Source organism: Dermacentor variabilis, chromosome 8 (assembly GCF_050947875.1).
Source record: "Dermacentor variabilis isolate Ectoservices chromosome 8, ASM5094787v1, whole genome shotgun sequence".
NCBI classification, from domain to species: Eukaryota; Metazoa; Arthropoda; class Arachnida; order Ixodida; family Ixodidae; genus Dermacentor; species Dermacentor variabilis.
The window spans coordinates 26,036,029-26,052,657 of record NC_134575.1 but is presented as its reverse complement, the minus strand read 5'-3'; the positions used below and the strand labels follow the sequence as shown (position 1 = coordinate 26,052,657).

Below are 16,629 nucleotides of genomic sequence, written 5' to 3'. Positions count from 1 at the left end.
CACCACGCATGTAGCCGTCTGAGAACTTCTCTCCACATCCAAACTCCGACGGTTGGCATACAAGAACAATTGGGTAAGCCCCTGGTCTGCGTTGGGGGCGGACGGCAGCAAGTGTATTTATTTAGTGTTATAACGGCCCTGCTGCTGTACCGGTGCTCTCAGAGAACAGAGAGAGGGAAAGTGGCAGCCAACGCACACAAAGTTTAAAAGTGACCTCGCCGCAGCCCCCATGCCCAAAACATGCTGTGCTACAGCGCCGCAACAAAATAATGTACGCAACTCCCACAGCAAAGCCTCACTTGTACTACTTTGTGTAGTTTTCTTTAGCCAGTAATACCCATGCCACACGGGCATAGAAAATGGCATTAACTTCCTAATGCCTTATCATTTAATGTCATTTGCATAGTGCCACATGAGCAAATCAAATGGCATTCGCCTTAATGCCATTCATTTCTTAAAGGGACACTAAAGGGTAATATTAAGTCAACGTGGACTGTTGAAATAACATACCAGAAACCTCGAAACACTTGTTTCATGTCCAATAAGAGACTTATTTAAAGAGAAAATGCGTTGTGAAGCATCTGCATGCCTCTAGTGCAGTTCAAATCGCCCGCCCTCCAACCGAAGAGTGGCGACGTCATGGTCTCATAGTGACGTTGCGCCGTCGGTGAGTAAAACGGTGCCCGCAGACGGCGTTGCGGCTTTTCTGCGCAAAACGCAAACGCGCGGCCAGAAACAGAGCCAAGACAGAGCTGACAGTAGCGTGAAAGCGGAACTATGGTGGCTAGTGGAAGGGAAAGCGCGCGACGATAAGTTGGTTCTTTATTTTATGATGCCAACTTTGACGCTCGTTGCAATGGACGACCCTGGCGACACATCGGCTTGCGATGTTGGGCTTGACTTCAGTGATTTAAGCACTGATGAACGTGACCTGCTGCTGAGGGCTCACGCTGCCAGCATCGTTGCGTACTACTACGACGGCAACTGCATGTCATGGCTGTACATATTTGCACATTTGTAGCTTTTCCTTTGTGAAAACCAAACGCCGCACTCGCCGTCCCGTCTTCGACCTGCAGTTCTTGCGCTTTGGAGAATGCAGGCAAGACCGACGGAACAGCGCTACCGGGAAGCATTGCTTTGAAAGGCACTCCACACGACTTCAGTTAGGTCGGCGTTGAACTCATAATCCTCTGGACGAAAGTGCAGCGAGCACACTATGCGATTTTTCGGCTCTTTGCCAACGCACTGTGGCAGAGGTACGGCACTCAACCACTTCGAATGGAGAGGTTCACTCGTTGGCACACAGTGATAAGTAACATTGTATTCGCCGCTGAAAATGCCCTTGGCCAAGTTCGCGCATCCCACGCCATCACATAGACGTGGCATTCTCGCTGCTTGTTCCAAATGCAAGTTTCGCGAGGCAGCAGACCCATAGAATAAAGAACCAGGCAGAACTAGCGCAGCACGACGCGATACCGAAACTGCAAAACGCGCGCAGCGCAGTCGAGCGAAAACGAAACCTTTCGACCACCCATACTACTGAAGGGTAACGTCAAAATGTTATTCTTTCTTAGACTCGAACAGAAGTAGACAAGTAGCATTTTCTTCCGTCTTATAACCTAATGAAATGATCTTTTTAATAAGAGTAGAGTACTAGTGACATAAATTATGATGAGGAGTGCCTTCGTCATCGGGCTAGTACCGGAATGTCGCTGGGGGGTCTCAAATTGTGTCGTGCATTTACCTTAATTTCTCGGTTACTAAAGCTCTGTATGCGATTATATTGACGCCTTAGATGTTTTAGAGCATCGCTTTATCACTTTAACTTGACTTCACAGTAACCTTTAGTGTCCCTTTAAAGAGACCCTGAAACGATTTTGACGATTTTCTACAAACATACTGAGTCGTTAGAGTAGGTCTTTCTGATCATTAATTGACGCATCTAAGTGATCTGCGTAAAGCGTGTAATTTATTATAAGGTTTAAAAATGCACATCGCTGCCGATCGTAGCACACTGCGTGGCGGCGTTTTAAGCCGCCCCTACCCATATGACGCAAATCACCCATATGACATTAGTGGGGCGAGCTATCCGATTGGCTGACCAGGGCGCGTGATCGATAATTTTTCCAACTTTGTGGTAAACAAATAATGTTCGTAATAGTTGAAATGTTAGTTAATTTGTTTTTATAAAAAGAAAGCAACATAAAGGGAATGCACAACAATAATCTTTCAGAACGCTTAAGCACTTCCGGCACACAGCAAGTGTCTGCTTGTGTTACAACGTGCTCCGTATAGCTCCGCCGTCAGTGTCGGTGTGTCTTTTCGCGAGCGCTATGATTCGACTTTGTTGCATTGTGTACTGCAAATGTAGCGACTGGCAATATGTCAAGCTGCTACATCGTGTCCCTCTGCAAGCCAGTGGACAAGCGGACTGGTTGCAGCGCATCGGACTGCCGCTATCCGATCGGCGCCAGGATTTGTGCAATTGTGGCCGTCACTTTACACCGGAAGATTACTAACTCAATAGCATCTCACATGTCCGGTATTATGGTAAACGCAAGCGCAAAGGGGACATGGCCTGCCTGTGTCCCCTTGCATGTCGTTTCATGGGATGAACAGAAGCGCAAATGTGAATGGTCTGCACGGTGGAGCCACCTGGTGGCATAGAGTTCAACCAGACACAGTAGCAGTAACAAAATTTATTCTTCTTTGCTGCTGGTGTACTTCAAAGAAATCGTCGTAGGTACTACAGTTTTGGCTGCGGGCTGCCCTGGACCCAAACAAAAAATGAAACAGCCCGTCAGTGACGCTGAGCTCCACCCTATTAGAAAACGCCACCTGCCTCCTTGCTGCGCGGACGCGAATGCTATGACAATTACGAGTTCTCCTCATTCCGATCCATGAAGCCTTTCTTTATTTGCTTCTATTGGAAAACGTGATTATCCGAGCTGCAGTACCATCACAAGGTTCTGAACGGAATAGAACACGCTTTGAGACGATTTCTGGCGTCACCAGGCAAAAAGAGAGAAGGCCGCCATCACACCCGTGCCAGTGAAAGCTTGTGCTACTGTTGGCCTGCACACGCAATTAATAGGATAGAGGGATCGAGGTCACGGGTGCACTATTTCATATTTCTTTCGGTACTGCCGTACCGGGCCGCCCACAGTGCCAAGGTATTGCAGGCTCTAGCACCCAAGACGATTTCGTTTAGAGAAGTTTTTGTTCAGTTAATATAACATTGGGTCCTCAATTCCCAAATCGCAAAATTTCCTCTATAATTCCTAATTAAACAGTCATTTAATAAATCCTATATTAAGATAGCGTGGACTTAAGCTAGCTACGCATGAGCGCATTGCACATGAAACGTTCTGCTAAGGAGAGTATTTTAATGACCACTTTTAAATTTTTTAGCCCGCACATTCGTCCAGTTATTACATAAGATGTTTATATGACACCCCTCCACCCCCGCCCCCCCGCACTGGCACTCGGGGCACGCGGCCTCCTGGCTCCACCGTTACTATGCCATTGCTTAAGAGTTGACGAAACACAGATGGCCCAATACAGTTTTGAAAGTGCCTCGAGATAGTTGACAGTTCATCTCGCAGTTCCACTGCTGCTGGCAGCTGCAGTCAGTGATTCTGACAGGTTAGCCTGGCTATGATAACGGTGCCCCAAGAACAAGTAAAACAGCCCGACGGCTGCACATGTTCATTGACTTTGGCTGTGCACTACAGCAAAGCCAAACTGGTAGTGTACATCATCTACAGTTGACAAATGAATACAGGTACACCCATGATCAAGGTATGCAGACCAGGATTTCTGTAAAAAAAACAAAACAAAAAAAGCAGTTAATGACAATTCATACAGAGAACCCGAAACTGACGAACGCACCGAAATGTTTGCTATGCCAGTCCGAATGGAAGTCTTCACTTTCAGGTTGCATGCCAAGGCATCGAGGAAACTCGTTCTTGTTGCAGAAACCCTGATTTTCATACTTTTGATAATGGATAAAGACTTTTAAATTACGTACTGGCAAACATCACAGTTTTAAAGAAACTGGACATCAGCAGCACATGCACATGAGGAAGTAGCCAAAAATTGCATCAAATGCGAACAGTGCAGTCGCCAAACTGCTTAAAAAGATTCGCCTGCTTCTGCCACTTTTCTGGCTCTTGCATCCGAGTGTGAGGGAGGCCTCCCTGTCGTCATGGACAGGTGTGCCCCCGAGGCCACTCGGATGCTGCCACTGTTCCGTTGAGCAGCTTCTTCATTCTGTCAACCTGGACCTGCAGAAACTGCGAAAATGGATTTGACCACATCAAGCTGACATTCAAAACTCCTCACTTTTCAAGTTTTTATCTCTACTTATTCCTGCAAGAACAATTTCTCAAACTTCTGTTCACAGTAAACAGTGCAATAAGGCACCTGCTACAAACAACTAATGCTATTTCTTTTGTGTCACTTCATATGTTGTTTAATTTGACGAATGGTTTGTACCTACCCCCTCTGTAATGCCCCACGAGCATAAGATATAAAAATATGTTGTTTTACTAAACTAACGCATGCAGTGGTTAACTGCCAATGGGCAATGATATGTCAGTGGTGCACCATTGCAGCAGCTAGACGCAACAAACGAGAAAGCTAGTACACATGACCCTATGAAAGCTAAACGGTACCAGTGTATTAAAGTGTTAGAGATCAAAATGAATTGTACAAATGAGGCCTTACTGTTCATGTCCATTCTGTAAACACCTTTTGTATACCTTGGAGCTCTTGTTTTATGACAGGAGACGACTCAGCTTTGGAGTGATGCATGATGCTCAAAGAATATGCTTGTGTTTCGAACCAGCCATAGACATTTGTAATAAAGTGGTTGCAAGTATCCCACTGATATTCCTAGGCTTAACTTTAAATGTTTGGCTGTCTCGCATTAAAAGAAAAGTACGGGAGGAAAACTATGCTGGCTTATTACATACACCTGTTCACACATATTGTGCACTCACCATAACAGCACCGTCACGAGACATCAACCTGGACTCCAATGCAGCAGGTGGAAATGTGCAATCTTGCACACTGGACTAGGGTGATGTGGTGTTCCGTCTGACAAGACTGATCAGCATGCAGGGGCAAGGCGTCGTCCTGCAGGGCGAGCACTTGCATTATCACCAGAGTTGACATAACTCAAACAAAAGCATTAGTAAAATCTGGAAGAAACCTGTACATAAAACACCTAAAAATTGGGACACGTTCCACGACAGCGCATGGAGCATTAAAATATGTTCACTTTGTTTGTGTTGCCGTCAAAATGTTTGCCGAGCTCTGGCCCCCAAAACATATGCTACATTATTCACCACTTTTGATGTGAATTGTTAAAACATCTCAAATGGCTGCTTGCTCAAGCTGTCGTTTCTCCTTACAATTCTTAAAGCTGGCTAGAAAACAAAAGCTATAAGTTCATACTTATCAATAGTTCTCAAAGCTGCATAAGCGCATATAATACTTGCAGCGAAAGAGCGAAGAAGTGTGAAAAGGGACAAAAAAAAATGCTGCTTTTGTGTCTTGCAGGGGGTCAGCATACGCAACATTTCAGGATTTGATACACTGCCCCATAGATAGTTCTTGGATTACTTCAAAGCCTGGTATAGCAGAATTCCATGCCATAAACACTACAGTACACTGAGTATTCCGTGCCAACATGCAAAAATCTGGTACATTTTCGGCACACTACTGAAGTTTCATAGGCAAATGCCACGGAATGAAAATCTATTACATGTTGTTGCTGTAAGGCCAACCTTTAAGCTGAATAGTTGTTCTAAAAGCAGACACATACCCGTCATGAACCAGTGTGGCAGGCTCTTCATGACACCTTGGGAGGGGGGGGGGGGAGTATTTTGTAAGAGTCCACTAAGTGGACATGTCCGTTTCGTCTGCTGCTGAAGTGCCTATTGGCAGGGATGGGGCATGTGGCAGAAGGAGGTAGGCACTCCAGCCAATCAGCACTTCTGCAGCAGTCAAAATGGACATGTCCACTAGGTGGACTCTTACAGAATACCTCCCCTTCCCTGAAGTGCATTAAATAAATGCGGTACTTTCACAATTCATGCAATTGTGAAGAAGTGTGTGACAGTGTACAGCGCAAGTAATTCAGATACTGTGGCCACATAGGCAGAGGGAACCACTAGAGCTCCCTAACTAGGCTATAATCCCTGCAGTTGAGTGGCGAAGTGAGTACAAGGCTGTCTATTGAACTACTGGAAACATTACACAAACCCTGGGCAACTGGGACAATTCACAATTTTTCTGGACGCCCAACACAAATTTGAGAAGACAAATTTGCTGAAAACCAAGTGCAAGCAGGCTTGATAGAAGCACGTACGTAGCTGACACTAACATCGGGATATTTTTTGAAACTAAGACGTGTCCCTGAAATCGCAACTCTAGTTAACTAATCACTGAAACATGTACTACTCAGCAATACTTGTTCCGTAATACTAATTAGTTCAATAAATTTACACAGTGGAAGTTCCTTGCCTCTTATCGTATTGGACCCTATTGGCTTGCAACAAGGTCTCCAAGCTTATTACACTGTATCTTCAGTTCCTTTAGGATGCAGGTTGTACACATACAATCGACTACATTTTAGGGTACAATGAGTTGTCAATGTCACAGAAAGCTAGCGCAGGAACTGCACAACATCGTCACCCATCTGTCTTTTTTCCATCTTTTCTGGCTAACCAAGCTTCATCTGAAGGCAAGAGTGGCAACAGCCTAATGCAGAAGCGCAACTTAATAATACAAGCTAACTTAGTACTGTATTCCCTTTTAGTTTCCCTTTAGGTAAAAAAGCAATTGGCCACATCCAAAGTTGCCAAGAAGTGCCAATGCTAAAATGTGCAAGTGGAGCAGACCTAAAAGCTGCTTTTCTGGCACTGAGTTAGCAACCAGCTAGGTTGGAAGCTTTGTTTGGCCAGTCTTCCCGCAGCCAAACAGCAACGAACAGAAGTTTGTCCCCAAAACACGGAAGCAATAAATCATACTTTTGCTAAAGCAATTCCAGAAGCACATAATGCAAGCATGCATCCAAGGGTCTCACCGCGCCAACGCACTTATCATCACAGCCTAGCCATGGTTCCCAGTGGAAGGTGGTGCTTGACGACTTGGACCTGTTGCATGCCGAGAGTTTTTCATCTATTGCATCACCACCCTGCAAGATAAATGACCTGACATAAAACACCGGCAACGCAAGATAAAAGGTGTACTTATTTATTGAACTAGATCATGCAATTTGGTAGCCACCCTCTGGTCCAAGAATTGGATGCATTTCTCTTCAAGATGTTAAGAAAATAAAAAGGATAAATTTTGCCATTAATATTGGTGCGAGTGCCATCACTGGAAAGCTGGGCACTGCCGTCGGCGTTGACGTGGCATAAAAATCACTTCTACGCAGCTGCCTCGTTCGCCACGTTGTAAGCAAAGGAGCGGGCTGAGAACATAAGCACTTGGCAAAGCAATGCAAGCCTTAGCCTTGCTATGGTTCACAAAATAGCTATGGTAAAGAATATGACATCGAAGAATTCAGAAAGATATTGAATACAAATACAAAGGCCTGCCGCATATCTTTGCAAATGACAAAGTCGTTAGTTGCATAACAGAAGTGCGTTTTCAAACGGCTCCGAAAAACATTTGTACTACAATGGTTTTTGAGTCCTGAAAACTGCTCATTTGCTCTGACCTAAAGCCCTTCACAAAGTGAAAATGAGCAGCTTGTTTGTATTCCATATTCATAACAAGAAAAACAGCACGAGAAATAGATTGAACAGAATGATGTTTTATCTTGTTGAATCTTTCTTGAACTGTTTTGGTGCAATTTTTCCTGTACGAAGCCGTACCAACAAGCTCAAACTCAGATGTAATAGATGCCGTTTTATTTATAGTTATTTTTCTTTACTCCAAGTGAATTTTAAAAGATGCCTTTGAAAAATAGCCCAATTTGTCCTGCTCAGGTGAATTACCTGAAGTAGTGAACATGCACATGTTGAAATTGTAACAGTGTACAGGGTGTCCCAACTATTCTGCACCAAGATTTAAAAACATGCCAATGCCACGTAGCTGGAATGTGACAAGGCAATACTCTTTGCCGTCGCTTATAGGCGGAATGCAAGAAATAGTCTAAGTACATAATTAGAGTTAGTAAATCAACTTCTAGACTATCAGAACTTGATGAAAAATGTCAACGAGAAAATTGTAGAGCAACACGAAAATATTCGCAGCCATTCCACTCTGTGAATGTGGGCTACCAGCGGAGCTGTAAAAGAACTACACAAACAGCACCGTGCGAGTAACTACAGGAATGATTTTAAGGCAAAAGGCAAAACGGCCCGTAGGACAACATAAGAGAACGAGGACACGCAGTTATCCTACGTGCTATTTTGAGCTTTGCCTTCAAGTTGTGCAGTACCAACTAGCCCAGCCGTCTGGCCTCTTGTACGAAAACGAACACGTTTTCAAACCACAATCGGGCACACACACGACAACTGAGGCCAAACGTTCTGTCCACGAAGTCTCGGCGCAATCGCGCATCCGCAGCCTTCCGAGCGTGGTACCTCCGTCGTTGCGCCGCATTAATCGCATCGCGATCGGGAGGGCTTTCCGCTCGAGCACGCCGCTTGCGCGCAGCCTCCTCGGCACGCTCCTCGCTCGTTCGCGCCGCCCGCCGCTTTCGCTCACGCTCACGTCTGCGGTGCCGAAGTTGGTCCTCGTGAGCAGCTTGCTCTTCGGCAGTACGCACTACTCGCGGCCTTCCCATATCAGCGCACGCAAAGTAACGGCTAGTAATGACGATGATGATGATGATAACGCTAACGGTCAGTGTTGCCAGCTCATTGTACCATAATATCCCTCAATCGACACCCAGTAAATCCCTACACTACGTTAAAAAAGGAGGAGCATTCAAAGCGATAGGAAGGTTTAGCGTTCCGATGAAGGAGTCTCAAATACATCGGTCTACTCACCGGAGTCAAGTCCTTTAGATGCCACAGTCTGTCGCACACGTCACGCGAGTAGCCAAACGGGTTATCCGTAAAGTCACGCTTGAATCTGTTCGTGGCCGATGCACACTGCGCCAAACGAATGGTGCGGTCCGCCTGTCTCTCCATAGACTCGGCAGCGGTGTTGCTTCTTCGTTGAACGGCGACTTCGACGGCGGCTGCGGCGCCTAGCTTGGCGCGCTTACGAGCGTGGTAACTTTCCCGCTTAGCCGCCAGTCTTGCTTCTCGTTCTTGGGGAGTTTCAGCAGTCAACTTCACGCGCTTCCGCTCTCTCTGCTTGGCCAGTTCTATCTCTCGTCGAGCTCTGTCGGCTGGGTGATCGGATTCGGCCTGGCGCTTTCGACGTTCCCGGTGATACGCATTGCGAGCCTCACGGCTCGACAGCCCTGCTCCTCCTCCTCCTTTCTCCATGCCTGGTTCTGACGAAGTGGTGCTGTAGCAGCAACTGCCGCACCTACAACTGAACCACAAGTTGCGGCCGTAGCTAGCAGCTGACAGGCGGCACGTCTCAATACGTGCGGGTAGAGTGTACTAAACAATGGTCTAGTGGACCAAACGGCGCTCTCCCGCTGAGGCGCCACGTGTGGAAAAATTGTGCGACGGCGCTGCGAGCGAGCTGAATTGGGGCGGAGACGCGCTTCGCGGCATATTCAACGTAATTTCGCTGCGGGCGCTGAGACCGATTGCGCGCGTACACTCTTATAATGGTGCTTTATTTCAACTGTGAAGAAGTTATATTGTCGCATTTTCGCTATGCATAGATACTTGAGGTATGGGTTATACAACATGACGTCTTCGATTTTGCTGCCGTTGTGAAGTGCATCGTCTGCTATCGAGCGCGCGTTCGTTTCTCGGACGCTGGCGGACGCCATTTTACTCGCGGAAAGTTCAAATTTATTTTACGGTTTTCCTTGATTTGGTGCGCCCGCGACTCTTGTCGGCCGGTACCAATTGTAGTTTTAGCCAGGTGAACTGCTATATCTAACATTGTTTTCTAAAAATAGCACGTAATTTTTGCCGCAGAAGCTACCCATCTGCAACATGAAGCTACGTAAGCAAATTTTATTGATATCGTGTCATTTTACGCGCGCTTCTTGTTGGTGGAATATTGATCAAGGCCAGTAATCAAATAAAACAATATTATAGTGAAATAAACCAGGTTTATAACTGCGTGGCGCGAGGAGACGCAGATGACCAATGGACTTCTAGGTTAATCTAAGGGTGCACAGGATCCTGAATATTTGGCTGCGCGTGTTCAAAAAAAGATTCTGCACTCACCGCTGCACTGTTTGTGCTCAAGTTTTGCAGAACGATCGCATTTTGTTGTCGACTTCGTTTAGTAGAACACTTGGCACGATTACTCGCCTCTTTTTAAGACAAAAATTACAAACTGATCACGCCTATTGCAAAAAAAAAAAAAAAATGGCGTCTGAAAAGCCGGCACTGGCAGACTCGTATCGCCGCCTGCCGGCAGAAGCACGAAGGAGCTGCTTCGCAGACGAAACGGCAGCTTGAAATCGGCCGCTTTTTACGAGGCAGCAGCTCCTTCCTGACTTTACCGTGTGGGTAGCGTGCAACTGACCATAACAAAGAGCAAAACGAAATAATACTGCCATTCAAAGAAATTCTCTTCAAAAATAGGAACTTTGCGATTTCCTTTGAGTTTTTCAATTTCGTTTTCTACAGTGTAGCGACGTATCAAGATCAACAACGAAACACATTTTTTTTTTTCTTGCGCAAACGTAGCTGCCGGAAACACTCGGCTGTAAGACTTTTGCGATCGCAGCGCGGATAAAATGGCCTGTAGCCTGTGCACCATATGACTCAGCAGTCCGCACGCACTGGTTCACATCAGATGAGAACTGCAGCAACAACATGACGACTTATAGAACATCTAACCATGTCAGCATGACCGGATGAAGTCGAAACCACGTGCATTGTGATGCCCCCTCACCCTTAATAAATTGCGATAGACAACACAAATTTTTTTGCGGAACGCTTTCGCATTTCACTGCTGAATATGTCGTAGATCAGCGGCCTATCGTGTTAGCTTTCCAGGAACGGGCCGTCAAGAATGTATGGAATCAGTACGTCGTGTATGGCTGCCCTGCACCTTTCAGCGACGAACTTACCTTCGAGGCGTATCAGTGGGCGTCGCACAACGCTCAGTAAAGGATATCGGCTCATTTCACGCAGTAACGATGAGATCGGCGCACTGCAACTGACAGTAGAACGCTTCCCGACAATGCGGCCAGCGCGCGCCGCCGTAGCAGACGACGCCGTTCGAGCACCTGAGCCTGCGCGAGCTGCTGCCGCCGCCTGACTCAAGCGCTCGCCGCATCGCGATGCACTGCGCTCCGAGTTTTCCCCTAAGTGTGAAACAGACTGTAAATCGTCTTTCGAATAACACGTCCACGCACACACATGTAGGTACACACCGCGCGCAATACGAAACGTGCCCAAACACGCGCAGTGCAAGAGGCAATCAAGGCGGTGCGAACGAGATACGAGAGAGGCGTACCACCCGCTAGTTGAATTTTGCCCCGCGTGCGGCGCTGTCAACGCCGGCGCAGCAGCGCCGCTCGCGGTGCCGTTCTTGTCTATAGGAACTGCACGTGCTCTCGTGCACGTTCAAAATGGTGCACTGCTGCGCGCGCACCGGTTTGCTTCAAGTCGCACGTATGAAGGAAACGTCACACGTATGAATGAAACGTCAACGCGTGCGTCACGTCGTCTATATACTGCACGAACGAGAGCATCTTGTGCACGTGCAAAATGGTACACGTATGCGTGCGCATCGGTTTTTCCTTCACCTCACTTGCATGACTGAAACTTCAACGCATGAATGAAACGTCAACGTATGAATGGAACGCGTGATGGACAGCCAGACTTACCATTTGTCTTTTGGGTCCGTCTCGATAGTCGCGTAGCCAAAAAAGTTGCTTACAAAAGCAATTTCGATCTTTGTGGCAGCTAGCCTTTTCGGACACTCTGTTCGACTGTATACCGCCTTTGGGATAGGTACACATTTCCAGACCATTCCTATTAGTACGTACGTAGCGCTGCGTGGGCGTTGCGCTACGCTTTGCCACCTTCAGGATTGCTCCAGCTAACGAAGCACGTTGTAACATTTCTTCGCCGTAGTACAAAACAAAAATTATCTGTCGCGATGCCATTGCCGTCACAGGATCATCTTCATTGTCGTTGTCGCGTTGCTGCTGTCTTGACCAATGTGCTTGCGTTAAACGAACAAAACTGCTCGACTTACACGAACTCGTTTGTCTGTCTGGCAACGCCTTGCATAACCTCAAACGACGCTGGAAAGAAAAGGTAGCCGTTTCTACAGCAAACATGTCGAGACTGTCACTTTCTCCACAAAGGCGAAGATGATGCTTTTAGCATCTAACCTCGGTATTCGAACAACGAAAGGAAAAAGAAATGTTTAGTCTTTTTGTTCACAACGTACCCGTCGTTAACAATAACCCATTTGAATATCTATTATTGTCGTAGGCTTCCGTCTGTTTCAGAAGGATATGCCTCCGCCAGTGCATAAAAAAAAAAAGATCGCCTTCCGCAAACACTCAACGCGGACATGTGTGTTCCAGTCGAGCGAAGTTTCATCAACATCAGGGAAATGATCGAGAAGAGAGTAGTGAACAGAGAAACGACACTATGCTGCTTTTTTTTTAATTGCTTTTTTTACGAAATGAGGGCGACTCCGATGGAAGTGTCAGGTAACTTAATTTTCTTCGTTGATACGATTTCATCATTGCTCCTCGTTAAAGCGCTGCAGCTGGCGGTTGATAATTGCTGCGCATTGCCGCGCGCCCTGTCCTAGTACGAAGTCTCCGTGAACGCCATCCACAAGAACGACCTCGATATTGCCTTCACAGCACTGGAGAAAGGAAGAGAGAGGGAGAAATAAAGATAAGGATACAACGCCACATCACAGGTCTTTCTCAAAACAAACAAGCACAATCATTGCTGCGATTACACCTGACCACTCACAGCGCCATAGTCATAAAAATGCGGAGACAGCAGTTTCGGCTGCTCCGGGAAAAAAAATACATACGGCTCTCCCGTAATCGAGAGTAGATTTAAGCATGAAATGGCTACCGGCAAAGCATACTGGTTGGAGATGATAATAGCTACAATCGAAAGCATGTTCTCAACGGCACACCCTACCACACCACAGCACACGAACTGAACTTCAGTGCAAGAGTCGTCTCGGCCAAACAGCCATCCGCGGCGCCCCCGACGCTGCTGGCTTGGTCACGCAGCGTGGCGCCATCTTTCGAGCTGGCGCAAAACCCCTGCCGCGGAACTTACGGACCGCTGGCGTTGTACAGGCAACCCTCTCCCAGCGCCAAAAGATGACAATGAAGTGTATGGTGCCCTGTATCTGCCTTTCGAACGTCGCTATTGGAAATGACAAATAAAACTTCAGCATACTAGAAGTTACGGCTTGAGTGATATTGTGGACAAACATTAGTCAGGATTCAGAAGCAATATTTTTTTATAGCTTGTTTGGACAGTAACTAACGTACGTAATGTGGCCCTGTACAAAGGGACTGAATTTTCTTGAGTTTTTGACTGGTTGCCCGGATGATCTCGTTTTCTTCTCTCAACTTGCCCGATTGTTCATGTTTGAGTGCCCGGACAACGGCTCTGGCTTTTTGGCTCAAGGCCACTTGAAGGTCACCGAAAACGGGAGCTAAAAACATTTCAGGCTTAAAATGAACATTACCTCCTTCGCTTAATGTTTGTGTTTGGTATCATTACTTTTCTTTAGTTTTAAAGGTATTTGCCTAACCAGTGAGAGCAGAAACAATGGCGATCCATTGCAAAGGGTACGACCGTCATGGCGATCATCACCATCGCTGAAGAAAATCTAAATAGTTATCAGTGTTAGAAAAGCGTTAAAAAGTTATCCGAGTCGAAAATGCCTCTGCGAGTGGCTGAATGAGATTGAGTTTGCCGCGGGAGGGGGAGAGGCGAAGCTCCGAATTTCTATTGACAATAAGACAGAAGTCATTACACAATTTGCAAAATTGCCGTCCTATCCCACATACAGATGATGGCGTAAGCCTGAAATCCCGTCCCTTGCTGAACGGCGTGGTTGCAGGTGCGCTATAGACATGCCAAAGCAGCGTGAACTAAGTATTCCTTAGAAGAAGCTGCGGCTTATGTTGACACGTGCTCCTCTCCCGACTTATCTCACTACTCCTGGGGTATGCGAGAGGCCCATGGTCCGCCTCCCCCCCCCCCCCATATAGTGTGGACAGTTCACCTCAACACACTATGTTGACACCCGGCTTGAACAACATGCGACCAATCTCCCTCACATCGTGTGTAGGGAAATTGATGGAGCATGTTGTTCAAACGAGAATGACCATGCAGGTACATGGAGTAGAATGATCCCTGGCCGCATGAAATGGTTGGATTCAGGCCAGGGCTCAGTACACAAAATGTCATGATCAGACTTAAGCATGATATCCTAGACCGATACAACTCAACTTACACCAGGGCGATCCCAGGCATGGACCTCACCTAGGCATTTGACAACGTTAGCCATAAGGCTATCTTGGTAGGCTTCGAAGAGGTAGGTGTGGGACACAGGGTATTAGCATACGTCAAAGACTTTGTCACAGAGGGAGGCGAATATAAAATTTCTGGATGTAAAATCCCCTCCCATCACACTTGGGAGCAAGGGGACCCCGCGAGGGTCGGTGCTATCACCATTCCTATTCAACATAGCGATGAGGGGTCTCCCGGCGGAACCCAATAAGATTAAATCAATTAAATTTAGCATGTACGCGGATGATATCAACATCTGGGTTAACAGTGGGAGTGACGCAGCCATCGAACTTAAACTACAGATAGCGGCGAATATGGTGGAAGAGTATGCGGCCAGCAGAGGCTTGGCGTGCTCGCCACAGAAATCGGAGCTGTTAATCATTGAGCCAAAACATCAAAGGGGACACGCTGGGAGCAGCAGACCCATCAATGTTTTCGTAAACGGAAATGAGGTTCCCAAGGGGGAGGAAATCAGAATTCTGGGCATGTATATCCAGAGAAATGGATGCAACCTCACGACAATCAAAAAGCTAGAAGGATATGCGGCGCAGGTCACGGGGATATTTAGAAGAATTTCACTCAAAGGCAGGGGCCTCAAAGAGAACAGCCTCCTCAGACTCGTGCAAGCCTTCATTACCAGCCGAATAGCGTATGCCACACCGTATCTTGTGTTTAAACGAGAAGAAAATGAGAAAATAGATGCGATCATTAGGAAAAGCGTTAAGAGAGCCCTAGGGCTCCCAGACTCGACTTCGACAGACCACCTCCTCAAAATGGGGGTTCACAACATGCTATTTGAGCTCGCTGAGGCAGTAGGAGTGTCTCAGTCGGAAAGATTAGGCTTGTCTAAAACAGGGAGAAAAATCATGGAATGGGTAGGAGTACAATGCGACAGGGGTGCCCCTACTGACAAGGACATTCCGTTGGAGGTGCGTAAACGCTTCCGAATCGCCCCCTACCTAAAAATATGCATCCTATCTACAACAAAGAGAGGAGAGCTCACAGGGCTAAGGCTCTAGTAAATAAACTTAAATACACAGCGGCGCATAAAAGTAGCGTACGTGGACGCCGCTTGCGGCAGAGACAGGGCTGCGGTATCGACGGTGGTTGATGGCAACGGATGCGTTAAGATAGCGTGCTCCACGTGCACGAGGGACGCCTGTACATCCTAGGAGGTTGCAGTAGCGCTCGCTTGTGCGGGTACAAAAGCGGGAGTAATATTATGCGTTAACAAATTAGGTATCCGAAATTTTAACAAAGGGAGGATATCGGAAGAGACCCTCCAAATTCTACTCAAAAGCCCTCCCAGGAGGGACATAACCTTTATTTGGGTTCCGGCCCATGAAGATGTCCCAGGCAACGAAGCCGCTCACGAGCTCGGCCGAGCACTCTACCACGGGGCAACTCTAGAGCAGCCTTTTCCAGGGATCAAAGATAGCATCATCACGTACGGGGAAATTGTAGGTCCTTACAAAGCCGAAAGAAGGATCTTGCCGCCTCCGCATCGGTCTCTCTCTCTGAAGGACGCTCGCATTTGGCGACGCCTCCAGGGAAACAATTATACATCACCACATTGGATCCACTTAACACAGACGAGGGACTATAACGACGCCCTCTGCAAAATTTGTAAGCAAAAAGGTGCGCTAGACTATATAATATGGGAGTGTGCTGGCCCTCCAGGGGCCAAGGAAAACATTGACAGTAGAGAAGCCTGGGAGGCCTTGCCCCAGAGCGCAGCTGAAGACGACCAGCGTCGAACAATCCGCCTGGCCGTTGAGGCCGTGAAGACTCACCGTCCTCAACGCGCGGGGACTGCTTCGTCCTCCCCCCCTACCTACGTGTAGGTTAAGAGGCAGGCATCCCAGCTCGGTGGAATAATAATGTCTTCAATCAACCAATCAATCAAACAAGAAAGTTAACAATGATGATGATGACGATTACGAGTGACGTCCCCTGTGAAACGCGGTGGTGGCATGTTCCGCAACACTCCAGCACACGAATAAAG

At 47.1% G+C, this 16,629-nt stretch overlaps 2 protein-coding genes across 4 annotated transcripts in view; both read right to left on the bottom strand.

Moving 5' to 3' along the window:
• Window positions 1-2,684: 2,684 nt before the first annotated feature.
• Window positions 2,685-9,559, bottom strand: LOC142589871 (uncharacterized). 3 transcript variants are annotated; one of them, XR_012829995.1, is made up of 5 exons: window positions 9,012-9,559; window positions 7,094-7,204; window positions 5,004-5,139; window positions 3,892-4,295; window positions 2,685-3,819 (listed from the first exon to the last, which is right to left on the bottom strand). XR_012829995.1 is itself a non-coding variant. In XM_075701518.1 (4 exons), the coding sequence occupies exons 1-3, from the start codon at window positions 9,456-9,458 to the stop codon at window positions 5,017-5,019; spliced, it is 681 nt and encodes a 226-aa protein (XP_075557633.1). In that variant the 5' UTR covers window positions 9,459-9,559; the 3' UTR covers window positions 2,685-4,295; window positions 5,004-5,016. The 3 variants fall into 3 exon arrangements, 1 of the variants encoding a protein (XP_075557633.1); XR_012829996.1 differs by having other exon boundaries at window positions 7,107-7,204; XM_075701518.1 differs by having other exon boundaries at window positions 2,685-4,295.
• Window positions 9,560-12,727: 3,168 nt separating this feature from the next.
• LOC142589868 (fatty acid synthase-like) overlaps window positions 12,728-16,629 on the bottom strand; it is a 58,812-nt gene continuing 54,910 nt past the window's right edge. The window contains exon 28 of the mRNA XM_075701512.1: window positions 12,728-12,942. Within this exon, the coding sequence (XP_075557627.1) occupies window positions 12,814-12,942 (129 nt within the window). The 3' untranslated portion in view covers window positions 12,728-12,813. The remainder of the gene's footprint in view (window positions 12,943-16,629) is intronic.

What these genes read in the sequence shown, in the direction of transcription:
- LOC142589871 (XM_075701518.1), bottom strand. Translation starts at nt 9,458, where the DNA reads ATGGAGAAAGGAGGAGGAGGAGCAGGGCTGTCGAGCCGTGAGGCTCGC. An exon ending in ATCTAAAGGACTTGACTCCG is followed by an intron (nt 7,205 to 9,011) that starts GTGAGTAGACCG and finishes TTTATCTTGCAG; the next exon opens with GGTGGTGATGCAATAGATGA. An exon ending in ATGATAAGTGCGTTGGCGCG is followed by an intron (nt 5,140 to 7,093) that starts GTGAGACCCTTG and finishes CTCGCCCTGCAG; the next exon opens with GACGACGCCTTGCCCCTGCA.